Raw genomic sequence first — 14,807 nt, 5'->3', positions numbered from 1 at the left:
ACTCAACAACCTAGAGAGATGGACAAATTCCTAGAATGATATAATCATCAAAGCTGGTAAAGGAAGAAATAGAACAACTAAACAGACCAATTACAAGCAGCAAAATTGAGGCAGTAATCAAAGCACTCCCCAAAAACAAAAATCCAGGTCCAGACAGTTTCACAAATGAATTCTACCAAATGTTCAGCAGTGAATTAGTGCCTATCCTACACAAACTCTTTCAAAAAAATTGAAAAAGAAGGAATACTACCAAATATGTTCTACAAAGTCAACATTACACTAATAACAAAACCAAACAAAGACAGCACAAAAAAAGAAAAATTACAGGCCAATGTCCCTAATGAACACTGATGCAAAAATCCTCAACAAAACCCTTACCAACAGAATCCAACAATGCATCAAAAGGATAGTAAACCACAATCAAGTGGGATTCATCCTAGGGGTACAAGAATGGTTCAACATATGAAAATCAATAAGTGTAATCCAACACATCAACAAAAAGAAAAACAAAAACCATATGATCATATCAATAGATGCTGACAAAGCATTCGATAAAGTCCAACATCCATTTATGATCAAGGCCCTTGAAATTCTCAGGATAGAAGGAACATACCTTAACATGATAAAAGCCATATGCGACAAACCCACTGCCGACATTATTCTCAATGGTGAAAAGCTGAAGGCCTTTCCTTTAAGATCAGGAACAAGGCAAGGATGTCCTCTCTCACCACTGCTCTTCAATATAATACTGGAGGTCCAAGCCCGGGCAAAAAGACAAAAGAAAGACATTCAAGGAATCCAGACAGGGAAAGAAGTAAAACTATCACTATTTGCAGATGATATGACGATTATGAACCCTAAAAACTCCACAGAAAAACTACTCAATATAATCAACCAGTTCAGTAAAGTAGCAGGATACAAAATCAACATGCAAAAATTAGTAGCCTTCCTATACACAAACAGCCCATCGGAAGAAGAAGAAATCAAAAAAACCATCCCTTTTATAATTGAAACAAAAAAAATCAAATAATTGGGAATAAACCTAACAAAAGAGGTGAAAGACCTATACAAAGAAAACTATAGAACACTTTTAAAAGAAATTGAAGAAGACACAAAGAAGTGGAAAGACATCCCCTACTCATGGATTGGAAGAATCAACATTATTAAAATGGGCATCTTCCCAAAAGCAATATATAGATTCAGTGCTATTCCAATAAAAATCCCAATGACATTCTTCAAAGAAATAGAAAAAAAACACTGATAAAATTCATATGGAACCACAAAAATACACAAATACCTAAACCCCTACTGATGAAAGCAAAGGAGAAAGGAGGTGTCACACTTCCAAACTTCAAGCTATACTACAAAGCCATAATAATTAAAACAGTTTGGTATTGGAACCAAAACATACTCACAAACCAATGGAACTGAATAGAGAGCCCAGAAATAAAGCCACATTTATATGAACAACTAATCTTTGACAAAGGAGCAAAGAATATGCAATGGAACACAGGGAGTTTGTTCAATAAATGGTGTTGGGAAAACTGGACCTCCACGTGCAAAAAAATGAAACTAGACCACTACCTGTCACCATGCACAAAAATCAACTCAAAATGGATAAAAGAACTGGACATAAGACCTGAAACCATAAAACATATAGAAGAAAATGTAGGTTAAACACTACAAGACATACATCTCAAAAACATCTTTAAAGACTGGTCACCCAAAGCAGTGATAGTGAAGGCAAAGATAAGCACCTGGGATTACATGAAACTGAAAAGTTTCTGCACAGAAAAATAGACATTAACCAAAACAGAGAAACACCCCACTGACTGGGAAAAAGTCTTTGTGCTCCATCCAGCTGATAAGGGACTGATCACAAAGATATTCAAAGAACTCACAGGGCTCAACAAAAACAAACAATCCAGTCAAGAAATGAGCAGAACAACTCAAAAGACATTTCTCCAAAGAGGAAATGCAAATGGCCAACAGGCATATGAAAAAATGTTCAACATCCCTTATCATCAGGGAAATTCAAATCAAAACCACACTGAGATACCATCTTACACCAGTAAGAATGGCTCATGTCAAAAAAAACAAGCAACAATAAGTGTTGGCGAGGATGCGGTGAAAAAGGAACTCTGCTGCATTGCTGGTGGAAAGGAGCTCTCCTGCATTGCTGGTGGGAGTGCAAACTGGTCCAACCATTGTGGAAAGCTGTCTGGTGGTTCCTCAGTCTACTAAAAATTGAGCTACCATATGATCCAGCAATTCCACTCTTAGGGATCTATCCAAAGGACACAAAAACAGTGATTCAAAAGAGCACCTATACACCTATATTTATTGGAGCACTATTTACAATAGGTAAAACCTGGAAACAACCCAAATGCCCAAAAATAGATGACTGGATCAAGAACATGTGGTATATATACACAATGGACTATTGTTCAGCAATCAAAAAAAGATAAACTCATGTCATTCACAGAAACATGGATTGAGCTAGAAGGAATTATGCTCAGTGAAATAAGCCAGAAGGAAAAAGAAAAATATCAGATGGTTTCACTTATAACAGGAATATAGGGGAACCAAATAAGACATCAGTGTGAAAAAAAAATAATACTAACAATACAAACCACAGCAAAGCAAAAACAGACAATTATAAACCAGAGACATACTGTAGGGGAGGAGGTGGGAGATGGGTGAGAGGGAGGGAGGGAGGAGCACAGGGGACTGTGGTGATGGTGCATGGGTGCCTTGGGGAAGGAGATTCTATGGGGACTCAATGTAAAAAATGGTAAATGTTAAAAGAAAAAAATGAAAAAGAATAAAATAAATAAATTTAATACTCTATCACCTAGCATTCCACATCAGTCTAGCAGTCCACATTATTCACTAGAGCATTTGCAACTAGCCAGTCAGACTGTATCATTTCAAAACAGAGAATCAAAGCAAGTAATGAAGTGCAGCAGGCATATGAGAAAGAAGGAGCAACAACAGGTAAAAGAAGAAGGACCAACAGGTGACTTTACTTCCTTTGTTGAGTTTATCTGAAGAGTTCACTGTGTTAAACACGTAATCTGTGAAATGATAGGTCTAAGTTTTCCATATGCTCATGACTATTTATGATGGAAGATTATTCTTTTACGTTGCTTAAACTACATGTATTTCATGTAACTGACAGGCTACTTCGATTTTTAAAATGGTGTTACGATGAGTGTATGCAGTTCTCTAATTTTCTTTAGCAGAGTATACAGACTGCCATCTCCACATGAAGAAAGAAAGCTATCTGAACCTGAAACTTCATGACTTTTTTTTTTTAATGACACTGCAGTCGCATTTGGACCATACGATTTTTAGATTCTTTTGCTCTTTTTTTTTTCTTCACTTTCTAGGCAGAAAATCTGGTTTATTAATGGTGAGAATTCTTGAGCTGCACGAAGAATGCTCTATCCAAGTTGCCATGTGTGAGCAGTTAGTGGAGCTACAGACTGTCAGCTCTTCCCAATGTGAGGCCCCCAGAACTGGCCTGAAGGTGCTTTTCACCAAGGAGACAGCAGGCTACCTCAGGGGCCATCCTCAAGACATCATCCATATTTACCCTCCCTGGTGAGTTCAAATAACTGCTTCCACCAATCAGTAACCAACTAAAAGTTTGTCTCAAAAGATATTTTTGTCAAGAACACTTTGTTGCCTTATTATAGTGAAATCCCACGGAAAGTAGCCAGTATTTGACATAGATTTTTTTTTTAATAGAAGCACTGAACTCTCCTTGGTGACTTGTTTATAATTCTGGCAGCCCATTTTTGATAATTTGGCATGGGGCAGGGAGAAACAACATCCATAATCAAGACTCCTACCCAAGTGGTGTATTGTTATAAGATGTGGCTGTTTTTGTTTCTATCCTTCTTAGAATGTTGTAGTAGGAGGCTCATATTGTCATTATGTGACAGCATTCTATTTCTTTGCTAATCACTTTGAGGGGATAAAAAGCATGAATTAAAACATAATAGGATGTGACATTAAGGGTTCATTAGTATATCAGAAATGTTGTGAATGATTTTATGCTTACTTTTTTCTGCATGAGACATTTTTACCACAAAGTGGAAAATATTACTTTTGAGGGAAAGTTTAGTTTTAAGAGCTTTTAATTTTATTGTCAATTTTTAAAAGTTGTATCCATGTGTTAAGTTCTTAGATTTCAAATCAACTTACAAGTCTTTTAAGTTAAACTTCCCTCCTAGAGGAGGTTCTTTTATTGTGTCCATACTCTTGTGACATTGGTCTCTTCTTAAACTCTTCCACTAATAGACAGGATATTGGCGGATAACTTTCATCACTTAATTTTTTACATTTTTATTAAACATTTTTAATACCTTTTTATTGAATAATATAAGATACATACAGTATCATACATGGGCTATAAGTATCCATATAAACAAGTACACAAAATGAATACATCATTCATCTCCAAGCCAAGAAATAGAATGCAGGCTATACCGGGAACCATCCTATCTCGCTCCCACTTCTTCCCTCCCTCTTGCCCCTGGTGATCATGAGCCTGACTTCTGATATAATAGAGTCCTTTGAATGCTTGAGGACTTCCTAAAAACTAATTCTGGAAATTTTTCTATACTGTAGCTACCTGAACTTAATATTATGCTTGTAAGATTCACCAGTTTGGTTGCATTTAGCAGTTTGTTCATTTCCATCAGTACATAGTATTCTATTGTATTAATTTATGTTCTTCATTTATTCTTCAGTTGACAGACGTTCTTATAGGTTCAGTTTGAGGATATTAGGAATAATGCTCAAATGATTGTCATTCTGTATAGCATACTCCAGAATATAGTGCCATTAATTCTCTGAAATTTCCTGTCATTGTACAGTCCTACCATTATTTTTTACTCATTAGCAAATGTTAAAAATTCATCATAACTGTACACATCCCTTCTTACTGGTTCACTCTTCATTGCTTGACAGCAAAATGCCTTGAAGTTGAAGAGACACTGTTCCTCTCTCTCTCCTTTCAATTTGTTCTTCCCTCTCTCCTCCTCCTCCCTCTCTTTCCTGAGCCTATTTCATTCATGCTTGGCTCCAGTACTCTACCCACATCTCACTCCCCATGTCAGCAATGACCTCCACATGGCTTCTCCTGTGGTCACTCATGTGCAAGTCACATTTTCCTGCACAGTGCTCACTTCTGGTTTATTTCCTGTTTCCTCTGCACCCATGTTTATATCTTGCTATGGCTTCTCAGTACTGAAGTGCTGCAGGTTCATTTGTAGACCTCTTCTCTTTTCTCTCTTCTCCTTCACTCCCCACCCTCTTGATGATTTTCTCTCATCTTGTAGCTTTAAATACCTACGGCACACTAATAACTCCCAAACTATCTACAGCCCAAGATGCTGCCTGAGCCACAGAGCTGAGTTCCTTACTGCCTACCGCAACTCTCCCCCAGGTACTGATATGAAGTCAGGATCAAGTTCTTGCTACCCTCCCCACCACTACACAAACACACACCCTGTCCTCCTTCCCATACTTTTCCCCTTCTCAGGAAAGGAAACAGCCTTCTTGCAGTTTTTCCTATGTTCTCAAATCCTCCTTTGCTGATAATCCTTCTCCTACACAAGGGAAATCCTGGCAGTGCCACTTCCGAATCCATATAAGAGTCCGTCACTCCTTGTTACTTGAACACTTCTTGTTACTTCTAGTAGATTACCTTTCTAGGTAGTCATCATCTCTCTTCTGTATTACTACAATGATATCTTCCAATATGTCCTACTTCTTTCTTTGCCTTCACTTTGTCCCTGCTTAAGGTGTCAAGAAGAGTGAAAATATGCATATTCAATTTATCATATTGATTTATGGCTCCATACTTCCCAGGAGCTGCTCATCCCATTCAGTCAAAGCTCTCCAGAGCTCTGGGATCTCTCCTTGCAGCTCCATTTGACCACCGTAGAATCTACTCTGGTCCACCAATCTTCAAACATTCCACACCACTGTCACTTTCAGGCCTGGTTCTTGCTGCTCCTGCTGCTAGGATGCTGTATCCCAACCCATCACATATCTGTGCGATTTACTACATTCTTATCACCAGTAGGCCTTTACTCAGACTTTTCCTTCTAAAGAGATGTTCTTTGGGTTTCACGTCTAAAATTGGACACTGTGCCTCTCTGTAACCTTTATTTTCCTTTCCTATTTTGTTTTTCCACAATCACACATATTGAAGTATATCGCTCTTTATTCATTTGCTTATTTTTTGACTTCTCCTGCTAGATTTTGAACTACCTCCATCACCTCTTACAGCCTGGGTAGAACTTTGATAAGGAATGAATGAGAGATTTGCTCCTATCCTGACAGTGCTCCTCCTGTCCAGGATCTTGTTACTGTAATTACTTGTGCTTTTTTGGCTGCTTTATTTGAAGCCCTTTCTGGAAACAATAAAACCCAGTAAGATTGAGAGTATTTAATTTTGTGGCATATCGTAGTTTTGTCTTCTATATCAATACACTATAGCAGCTTATATTTTTAGCTTATTCTATCTTCATCCACCAGCTATACTCCTAGGTATCTATCCAAGGAATCCAAAAACACCAGTTCACAATTCAAAGGGATACATGCATGCCTGTGTTCGTTGCAGTAATATTTATAATAGCCAAGTTAGGGAAACAATTTAAGTACCCAAGGACAGAGTGGATCAGAAAAATGTGGTCTATATATACACAAATCCAACTATTACAAAAAATAAAATAAAACAAACAGCTGAACTCTTGCCATTTTTACAGCATGGATAGAACTAGAGGATATAATGCTAAGCGAAATAAGTCTTAAGGAAAAAGATAAACATAGAATATAGAGAAATGAAATGAAGAGTCAGATAACACTAAAGTAACAACAATCTGATTGTGGAAATCTTACTGTAAAACTGAAGGTATCAGAGCGGGGAGAAAGGGTGAGATGAAAAGGGAGGAATGGATTTACTGTACTATGGTGGATTATTAGTGCCTCGACGGCAGATATGGTATGGTAACAGACACCTGAAGAGTTGGGATTCTATATTTCTGAATAATGTACAATAGTGTAAACCAATGTTAGAAAAAAAAAATTTTTTTTTTAAAAATCTGAGTGAGGTGCCCTGTCAGCTCCTAGTATCTGTCCCTTATAGGTCATTCCTGGCTGCTGACATCTTGATGCTAACATCCGTCTGCTGTGAGCTCTAAGGTTAGGAACCTTGACCTTCCATATCCCAGCATCCAGAGCAATAGCGGGCACATCAGTGCTAATAGAAAAATAAATGAGGGGAAAATTAAGATGTCTCTGGTCAAAAAAAAAAAATGTATATTGGAGATTGTTGAGTACATCATTCTTCTATTGAGAGAGACCATTCAGTGAGTGCCTTTGGTTGGACATCTAGGTTACTCCTCGACTCTTTGGTTACTTCAAACAGTATTGCAGCATTTCTACATGTCTGAGGTAGAGTGACAGGGTAAATGACTGTAAGTACTATTAGTAAATCAGAGGATATGGGCCTCTTTAATTTGTGAAGACTTTTTCAAATGGCATAATTTTACAGTTCCACCAACAGTGCATAAAGTGCTTATTTTCCTACCTTTCCCTTGGTATTGGTCTTGACCAAATGAAAAGTGGGAAAAAGTGTGTTTATCATTTTAATTTGCATTACTCTTACTATAATAAGGATTTGGAATCATTCCTTATGTTTAAGAACCACTTTTGTTTTATTATGTATGAAATGACTTTTGACCTTTCTTCTCTTGGATTGTTAGTCTTTATCTTAATGATTTGCACTAACTGTAGAAATGATAAAATAACTTCTCAATCATATACATTATAGTTATTTTTCTTTTAACTTGACATTAGTCTTTCAGCTTTTTTATGTAGAAGGATTTTGTTTTTTTGATAAGCAGACACAGTTTTCCTGTTGTTCATCTTATCTGTCTTTTATAGGTTCTGTGTTTTGTATCATAGATAGTAACAAAACAAGAACTTCATTACTGTGAGAGTTAAGAATTTGTGTTATCTTTAACTGTAATGTTTTATGGGATATTGCATTTAAAATTTATTTATTTTTAATTTAGTATATTCATATATACATATATTTACATCATAGTTAATTTTTGTGCAATGTTTGATTTCTCCTGTCAGGTATAATCCCCATAAAACTCCCACCATCAAGTCACCTGTGAACTATCACCATAGTCTCTTGTGCCATTCCTTCCCGTTTTGATCCCTCTCCCTCCTCCTGCCCTGATGTATGTCTCCTATTTATAGTTTGCCTGGTAGCTTTTTTTTTTCAAACCTCGTTTAGTTTCTTTATATGCCTCCTTTAAGTGACTGATCATAATCCCTTCCAGCTCCATCAATGTTGCTGCAAATGGCATGAGTTTATCTTTTTTGATTGCCTAGTAGTAGTCTTGTTGATCCAGTCATCTGTTGCTTCTGTATCTTAGCTATTGTAAATAGAGCTGCAATGAATAGGATTTATTGTGCAGGTTTCCTTTCAAATTAATGTTTATGTGTCCTTTGGGTATACTCTAGGACTGAAATTGCTGTGTCATATGATAGCTCCATTTTTAGTAATTTGAGGGCGCTCCACACAGTTTTCCATAGTGGTTGGACCAGATTGCATTCCCAACAGTAGTGTAAGGGAGTCCCCTTTTTCTACACATCCTCACAAGCATTTGTTGTTTTTTTAATATGGCCATTCTTACTGGTATGAGGTGGTATCTCATGGTTTTGGTTTACATTTTCCTGATTATAAGTGATGTTGAGGATATTTTTACCCAATCTACAGGTATCTCTTCATCTTGGTTATTGTCTCTTTTTCTCTATAGAAGGTTTTTAGTTTGATGTCGTCCCAGCTGTATATCGTTTCTTTCATTTTCTTTGCTTCAGGGGATGAGTCTTTGAAGATGTTTATAAGATGTATGTCATGGAGTGTTTTGCTTATGTTGTATGGTTTCAGATCTTATATTCAAGACTTTTATCCATTTTGAGTTGATTTTTGTGTGTGGTGGGATGTAGTAATCTAGTTTCATTCTTTTGCATGTGGCTGTCCAGTTTTTCCAGCACCATTTATTGAACAGACTATCCTTGGTCCTTTACATATTCTTTGTTCCTTTGTCATAGATTAGTTGTCTATATATGTGGGGCGTTATGTCTGGGTTTTGTTTGATTCCATTAATGTGTGTCTTGTTTTTGTTCTAGTACCTTGCTGTTTTAATTATTATGACTTTGTAGTATAGATTGAAGTTTAGGAATATATACCTCTGTTATTCCTTCTTTTAGTCAAGAGCGTTTTGGCTATTCATCATTTTTCTGATTCAATATGAATTTCAACAATACTCTATTTTGTTGAAGAATGGCATTGAGATTTTTATTGGAATTGCATTGAATCTGTAAATTGCTCTTGATAGGATGGCCATTTTGATCACATTAGTTCATCTAATCCATGAGCATTAATTCATCTAATCCATGAGCAGGGAATACATTTCCCATTTCTTTCTGTCTTCTATTTTTTTTTTAACAATGCTTTGTAATTTTCCTTGTATAGGTCTTTCACCTCATTTGTTAGGTTTATTCCCAGGTATTTTTATTGGCTTTTTTTTTTTTTTGGCTGAGATTATAAATGGGATGGTTTTCTTAATTTCTTCCTCTTCAGACTGACAGTTTGCATATGTGAATGGCACTGACTTTTGTGTATTGATTTTATGACATGCTGCTTTTCTAAACTGTTTTTTTATCTCAAATTGTTTTTTACATGGAGTTTTTAGGGTTCTCTCTATGTATTATCATATCATCTCCAAATAAGGATAACTTTACTACTTCTTTCTATTTGGCTTCCTTGTGTGTCTTTCTCTTGCCAAATTGCCCTTGCTAAGACTTCCAGCAGTACAGTATATTGAAAAGTAGTTTTGATAGTGGACATCCTTGTCTTGTTCCAGATCTTAAAGAGAAGGTTTTAAGTTATTCACCATTAAGAATATTAGTTGTGGTTTTGTCATAATGTGTTTTTTTTAAGATAAATTCCTTTTATCCAAAATATTTTGAGGTCCTGCATCATAAATTGAACTTTATCAAATATTTTCTCAGCATCTGTTGATATGAACATGTGGCTTTTCTTTTTCTTTTTCCTTTTTGTTTTTTTAAGATTTATTTATTTATGCATTTATTTATGCATTTATTTATTTATGGATCCAGGCCAGAGATGCAGGGGGTGAGAGGATTCACCAGAGACAGAGTGGGAAACAGAACAGGCAGATCGGCTGAAATACACTGCTGAGAAGTGGGGAGACATGAGAGGTCTGCTGCGCCATGTAGATTAGCAACCTGGCCCACCAGGATCAAACTAGCTCTGCAGTGGCTGGCAATACTTGATAGCACTGTCTTTAACTCCCGTACTGTCTTTAATCCCTGCACCACCAGGGAGGCCCTATTTTTCTTTTTATTGATGTGTTGAATTACATTGAATGCTTTTTGGGTGTTGAATCATCCTTCTGCCCCTGGAATAAATCACACTTGGACATGGTGTATTGTCCTTTTGATGCATTGTTGGATTCAGTTTGCTAGAATTTTATTGAGGATTTTTGCATCTGTGTTCATTAGGAAGATTGGCCTGTAGTTTTCTTTCTTTGTGTTATCTTTGGTTTTCATATTAGTATAATATTTGCTATATAAAATGTATTTGATAGTATTCCTTTTTTCTCAACATTTTGAAAGAGTTATTGTAGTATAGGTATGAGTTCATCTTCGAACATTTTGCAGAACTTATTTGTGAGACCATCTAGTCCTGAGCTTTTGTTTTGGGGGAGAGTTTTGATTACTGTTTCAATGTCATTGCTTATAACTGGTTTATTAAGATTTTCTATTTCTTCTTTATCCGGCTTTGTATGATTGTATAGTTCTAAGAATTTGTCCTCTCTTCTGCATATACATGTTCATAGTAATTTCTGATTATCCTTTGGATTTCTGCTTTGTCTGTTGTGATTTCTCATCTTTCATTTATGATACTATTTATTTGAGTTTTCTCCCTTTTTAAATATGTGAGCCTGGCTAGGGGTTTGTTTATTTAGTTTATTTTTTGAAGAACCAGATTTTGGTTTCATTGATCTTTGGGATTTTTTTTTTTCTATTTCACTTATTTCTGCTTGAATTTTTATTACTTTCTTTCTGCTACTGACTTTTGGGTCTTTGTGTTGTTCTTTTTCTAGTTCTCTTAGATGGGAGATTAGGTTGTTTCTTTGGTTCTTTCATGTTTCTTGATATGGGTCTGTATTGCTATATAATTTCCTCTTTTTAAAAAAGATTTATTTATTTATGCATACAAGAGCTGGGGTACAAACCAGAGATGTGGGGGTAAGGGGTGAGAGGATCCACCAGAGGCAGAATGGGGAACAGAGCAGGCAGACTGAAATACACTGCTGAGAGGAGCAGCAGGCAAGTCAGGAGAGGTCTGCTTTGCCATGTGTGTTGCTCCCAGGCCGGCCAGGGATTGAACTCATGCTGCAGAGGCTGTAGATTGCTTCATAGTGATGTGCTTAATCCTGTGGGCCACCAGGGAGGCCCTATATAATTTCTCTTATTACTGCTTTTGCTTTGACCCAAATATTCTGGAAAGCTGTGTCCTCATTGTCATTCGTCTCAAGGTATTTTTTTAATTTCTTCTTTGATTTCCTCTTGATCCAATGGTTTTCCAGTATTGTGGGATTCACTCCCCATGAAATGGGAGGGTTCTTTACTTTCTTTTCATTGTTGATTTCTAGTTTGATGCCTTTATGGTCAGAAAAGATAGTTGGTATGATTTCAGTCTTCATATATCTGTTGATGTTTGTGTTGTGGTCCAGTATGTAATCAATCCTGGATAATGATCCCTGTGCACTTGAGAAAAATGTGTATTCAGATTTTTTGGGCGCAGTGTCCAGTAGATGTCCATATGCTCATGAGGTCTAGGTCTTTTATTTAGGGCTATGGAGTCCTTGTTTATTTTTTGTCTCATTGATCTGTTCATTGGTGAGAGTTGGGTGTTGAAATCTCCATGTTTTTTCTCTGATGTCTGTTTTCAGTGATAATAATAATTGTTTGATATATTTTGGTGCTCCTTCATTTGGTGAGTATAAGTTGAAGAGTACTGTATCTTCCTGGTTTATTGTCCCTTTGATCATAATGTAGTGAACATTTATATCTCTTTTTACCTTTTTTATTTTTAAGTCTTTTTTCTGATATAAGTATAGCTGTAGAATTGTTTCCAACCTTTTTCTTTCCTGGAGACAGCAGCAGGTTGGGTTCTGTTTTCTAATCCAGCCTGCTACTCTGTGTCTTTTTATTAATGAGTTTAGTCCATTTGTATTTAGGGTGGTTATTGAGGCATGAGAGTCTGTACTTGCCATGTCATGAATTTCTGAAGGTTTTGTTTGAGAAGGTCCTTATTTTTCCGTCATAAAGGAAGGAGAGCTTTGTAGGCTAAAGCATTCTTGGCTAGCATTTTTTTTCTTTGAATATGTTGAATATGTCACTCCGTTCTCTTCTTGTCCATAGTGTTTTTTTTTTTTTTACCAGAGACGTCTGATGTCAGCCTAATTGGTTTTCCTTTATAGGTTATCTGTTTCTTCCCCCTTGTCATCTTCCCCCTCAGTTCTCTTCAACTGGACCATTGCTGCAGGCAGGTGGGATTTACAGTTGCTCCTCATAGAGCATTGGGATCCACCACAGTTGGGGATTGAGGGTTTCCTGCAGTCCCTGCTAGGGTGCCCATCCCCCAGATGGCTTATGTCACTGGAGGCTTTTCTGGCTCTCCTAAGGGGCCTCAGGGAATATTGGAGTGGGTGGGGCATAGAGGTGGGGGCTTCCTACCTGGGAAGTACTTGTTCCCACCTGGGCGTACTTCTGCTATAGCAGATGTTGTTGTATACTGTGATTTGCCCCAGTAGCCCTGCCTTCCCAGCTCCCACTATGTACAATGGGATCTAGTGTCTCAACCTGGGGTAGTCAAAAGTCTTGTGCATAGCACTACACTGCAAGACACACTCTGTGGCCCAATCTGCTGGGATGTTTGCAGGTTGAATGCAATGCATTTCTGTGTTGAACTGCTGAATCCCTCTATGTTGTGGCTCAGGAAAGCAAAAAGAAAGAAAAGAAAGAGAAAGAAGAAATAAAAAAAGAGGAATGTAAAAGGAATAAAATGAAGGAAAAAGAAAAAGCGGAAGCAAAAGACAGAGGAGGAAGAAGGAAGAAAAAGAGGAAGGAAAGGAAAAGAAGAATATTAATGATAGAGGGAAGAAAAAAGAAAAAGCAAAGGGAAAAAAAGGTGGGGGGTGTTGCCACTCAGGACTTTATTGACTCCTTAGGAGCTAGTGGCTGCCGTTTTAGTCTGTTCCTCGGCAGGGCATTGTAAAGCTGAGTCAGATAGTCTTCCCAGGGTCTGTCTCCTTTGAGGTATAACTCAGGGAAAAGATAAACAACACCAAAAAAGAAAAGGGAAGACACAGAGAGGGTAAATGAACCATTAAAAAAAAGAAAAAGAAATGACAAAATTTGTGCCTTAGGGTTCTGTCCTGTAGGGTAAGGTAAAAGGTATCAGGCTTTTCTGCCCTTCCGCCATCAGGATAGATGAGGGAGCCCTGTGATCCTGGGTGCATGCCTGATGGCGGGCACCTGAAGTGGGTCCACCTGAGCTAAGAGACTGATTTATAAGGGTGGTGCAGCAGAGTGCGGTGTGGTGGTAGTGCGGTGTCGAGGGTGGAGGAGTGGAGCGTACGGAGGCGTGCGGCGACTACAAACCACGGCAAAGAGCATGTGGCTGCTAGAACCGTTCATAAACCTGCTCGGAATGGGTTGGTTGCTTTACAACTGGCGTAGACGGCAGGACGGTTCGAGGCAGGACAGCTCTACGCAGATGAAACCCTTTGAAATCTGGAGAGGGATCCCTGGATGGCCGGCCACGAGCAGATGGTACCCGGTGGCCGACCTCCTCACCCAGTGGGCACCTCCCCAGCAATGGCCAGAGGTAGATGGATCCCCGGGGCAGTTGGAACAGGCCCTGTATGAAATAGAAGAAACCCTGAGTGGATGCAGTGCCCGCGAGGCAGCAGGAGCCGTGGGATGGGTGTTTCTCACGGCTCTGCAAGCGTCCAGGCAGAAAGAGCAATCTAGGATCCAGCAAGTACTGGATGAAATGCGAGAAGAGATGCGAGAAGAGATGCGAGAAGAGATGCGGATACAGCAACAACATTTGAGGATTCTGGAGGAAGAAGTTCGGAGAAACCGACCCACCCCTCCAGAGATGCCAGACTCCGTCTCAGGAAGGAAGGAGAGGGAGGCTGGCCCTTTGCCCGAATCACAGCCGGTGGTGGCAAACCAGCCTGCGACTCCAGAGATGCCAGACCCCTGCTCAGGAGAAGAGGAGAGGGAGGCTGAACCATTGCCTGAGTCCCAACCGGCCGTGGCAAACCAACCCGCCACCCCGGAGATGCCGAACTCCTCTGGAGAGGAGGAGGAGGCTGGGCCCATGCTCCAGGCCCGCCCTGTGGTGACTCAGAAAATGAAGGGGCAGCGACCCATGGCCCCAGGGGGTCTGGCTGCAGGACCACCACAGATGACGGAATTTACTACCTACCGACCTTACACCCAGGCGGAACTGGTGGACTTGGGCAAATAGTTCCGCCAGAAACCAGGGGAACCCTTGGCAGCCTGGCTGCTACGTTTGTGGGACCTGGGGGTGGAGGGGATTATTTGCACGGCTCAAGAGATGGAGAGACTGGCCTCTGTGACTTCACACCCATCCTTGTGACAGA

General features: G+C 38.8%; 1 protein-coding gene across 1 annotated transcript in view; it reads left to right on the top strand.

Moving 5' to 3' along the window:
• The window catches only part of SPIDR (scaffold protein involved in DNA repair), a gene marked incomplete at both ends in the record, with an annotated part of 537,674 nt that overhangs the window by 219,194 nt on the left and 303,673 nt on the right, over positions 1 to 14,807 (top strand). The window contains one exon of the mRNA XM_084230569.1: positions 3,393 to 3,606. Coding sequence (XP_084086695.1) covers positions 3,393 to 3,606 — 214 coding nt within the window. The remainder of the gene's footprint in view (positions 1 to 3,392; positions 3,607 to 14,807) is intronic.

The sequence above is a fragment of the Talpa europaea genome (assembly GCF_964194135.1).
Source record: "Talpa europaea genome assembly, chromosome: 3".
Classification (NCBI taxonomy): domain Eukaryota; kingdom Metazoa; phylum Chordata; class Mammalia; order Eulipotyphla; family Talpidae; genus Talpa; species Talpa europaea.
Note: the sequence above shows the minus strand (reverse complement) of the source record. Positions and strands in the feature narration are given on the sequence as shown.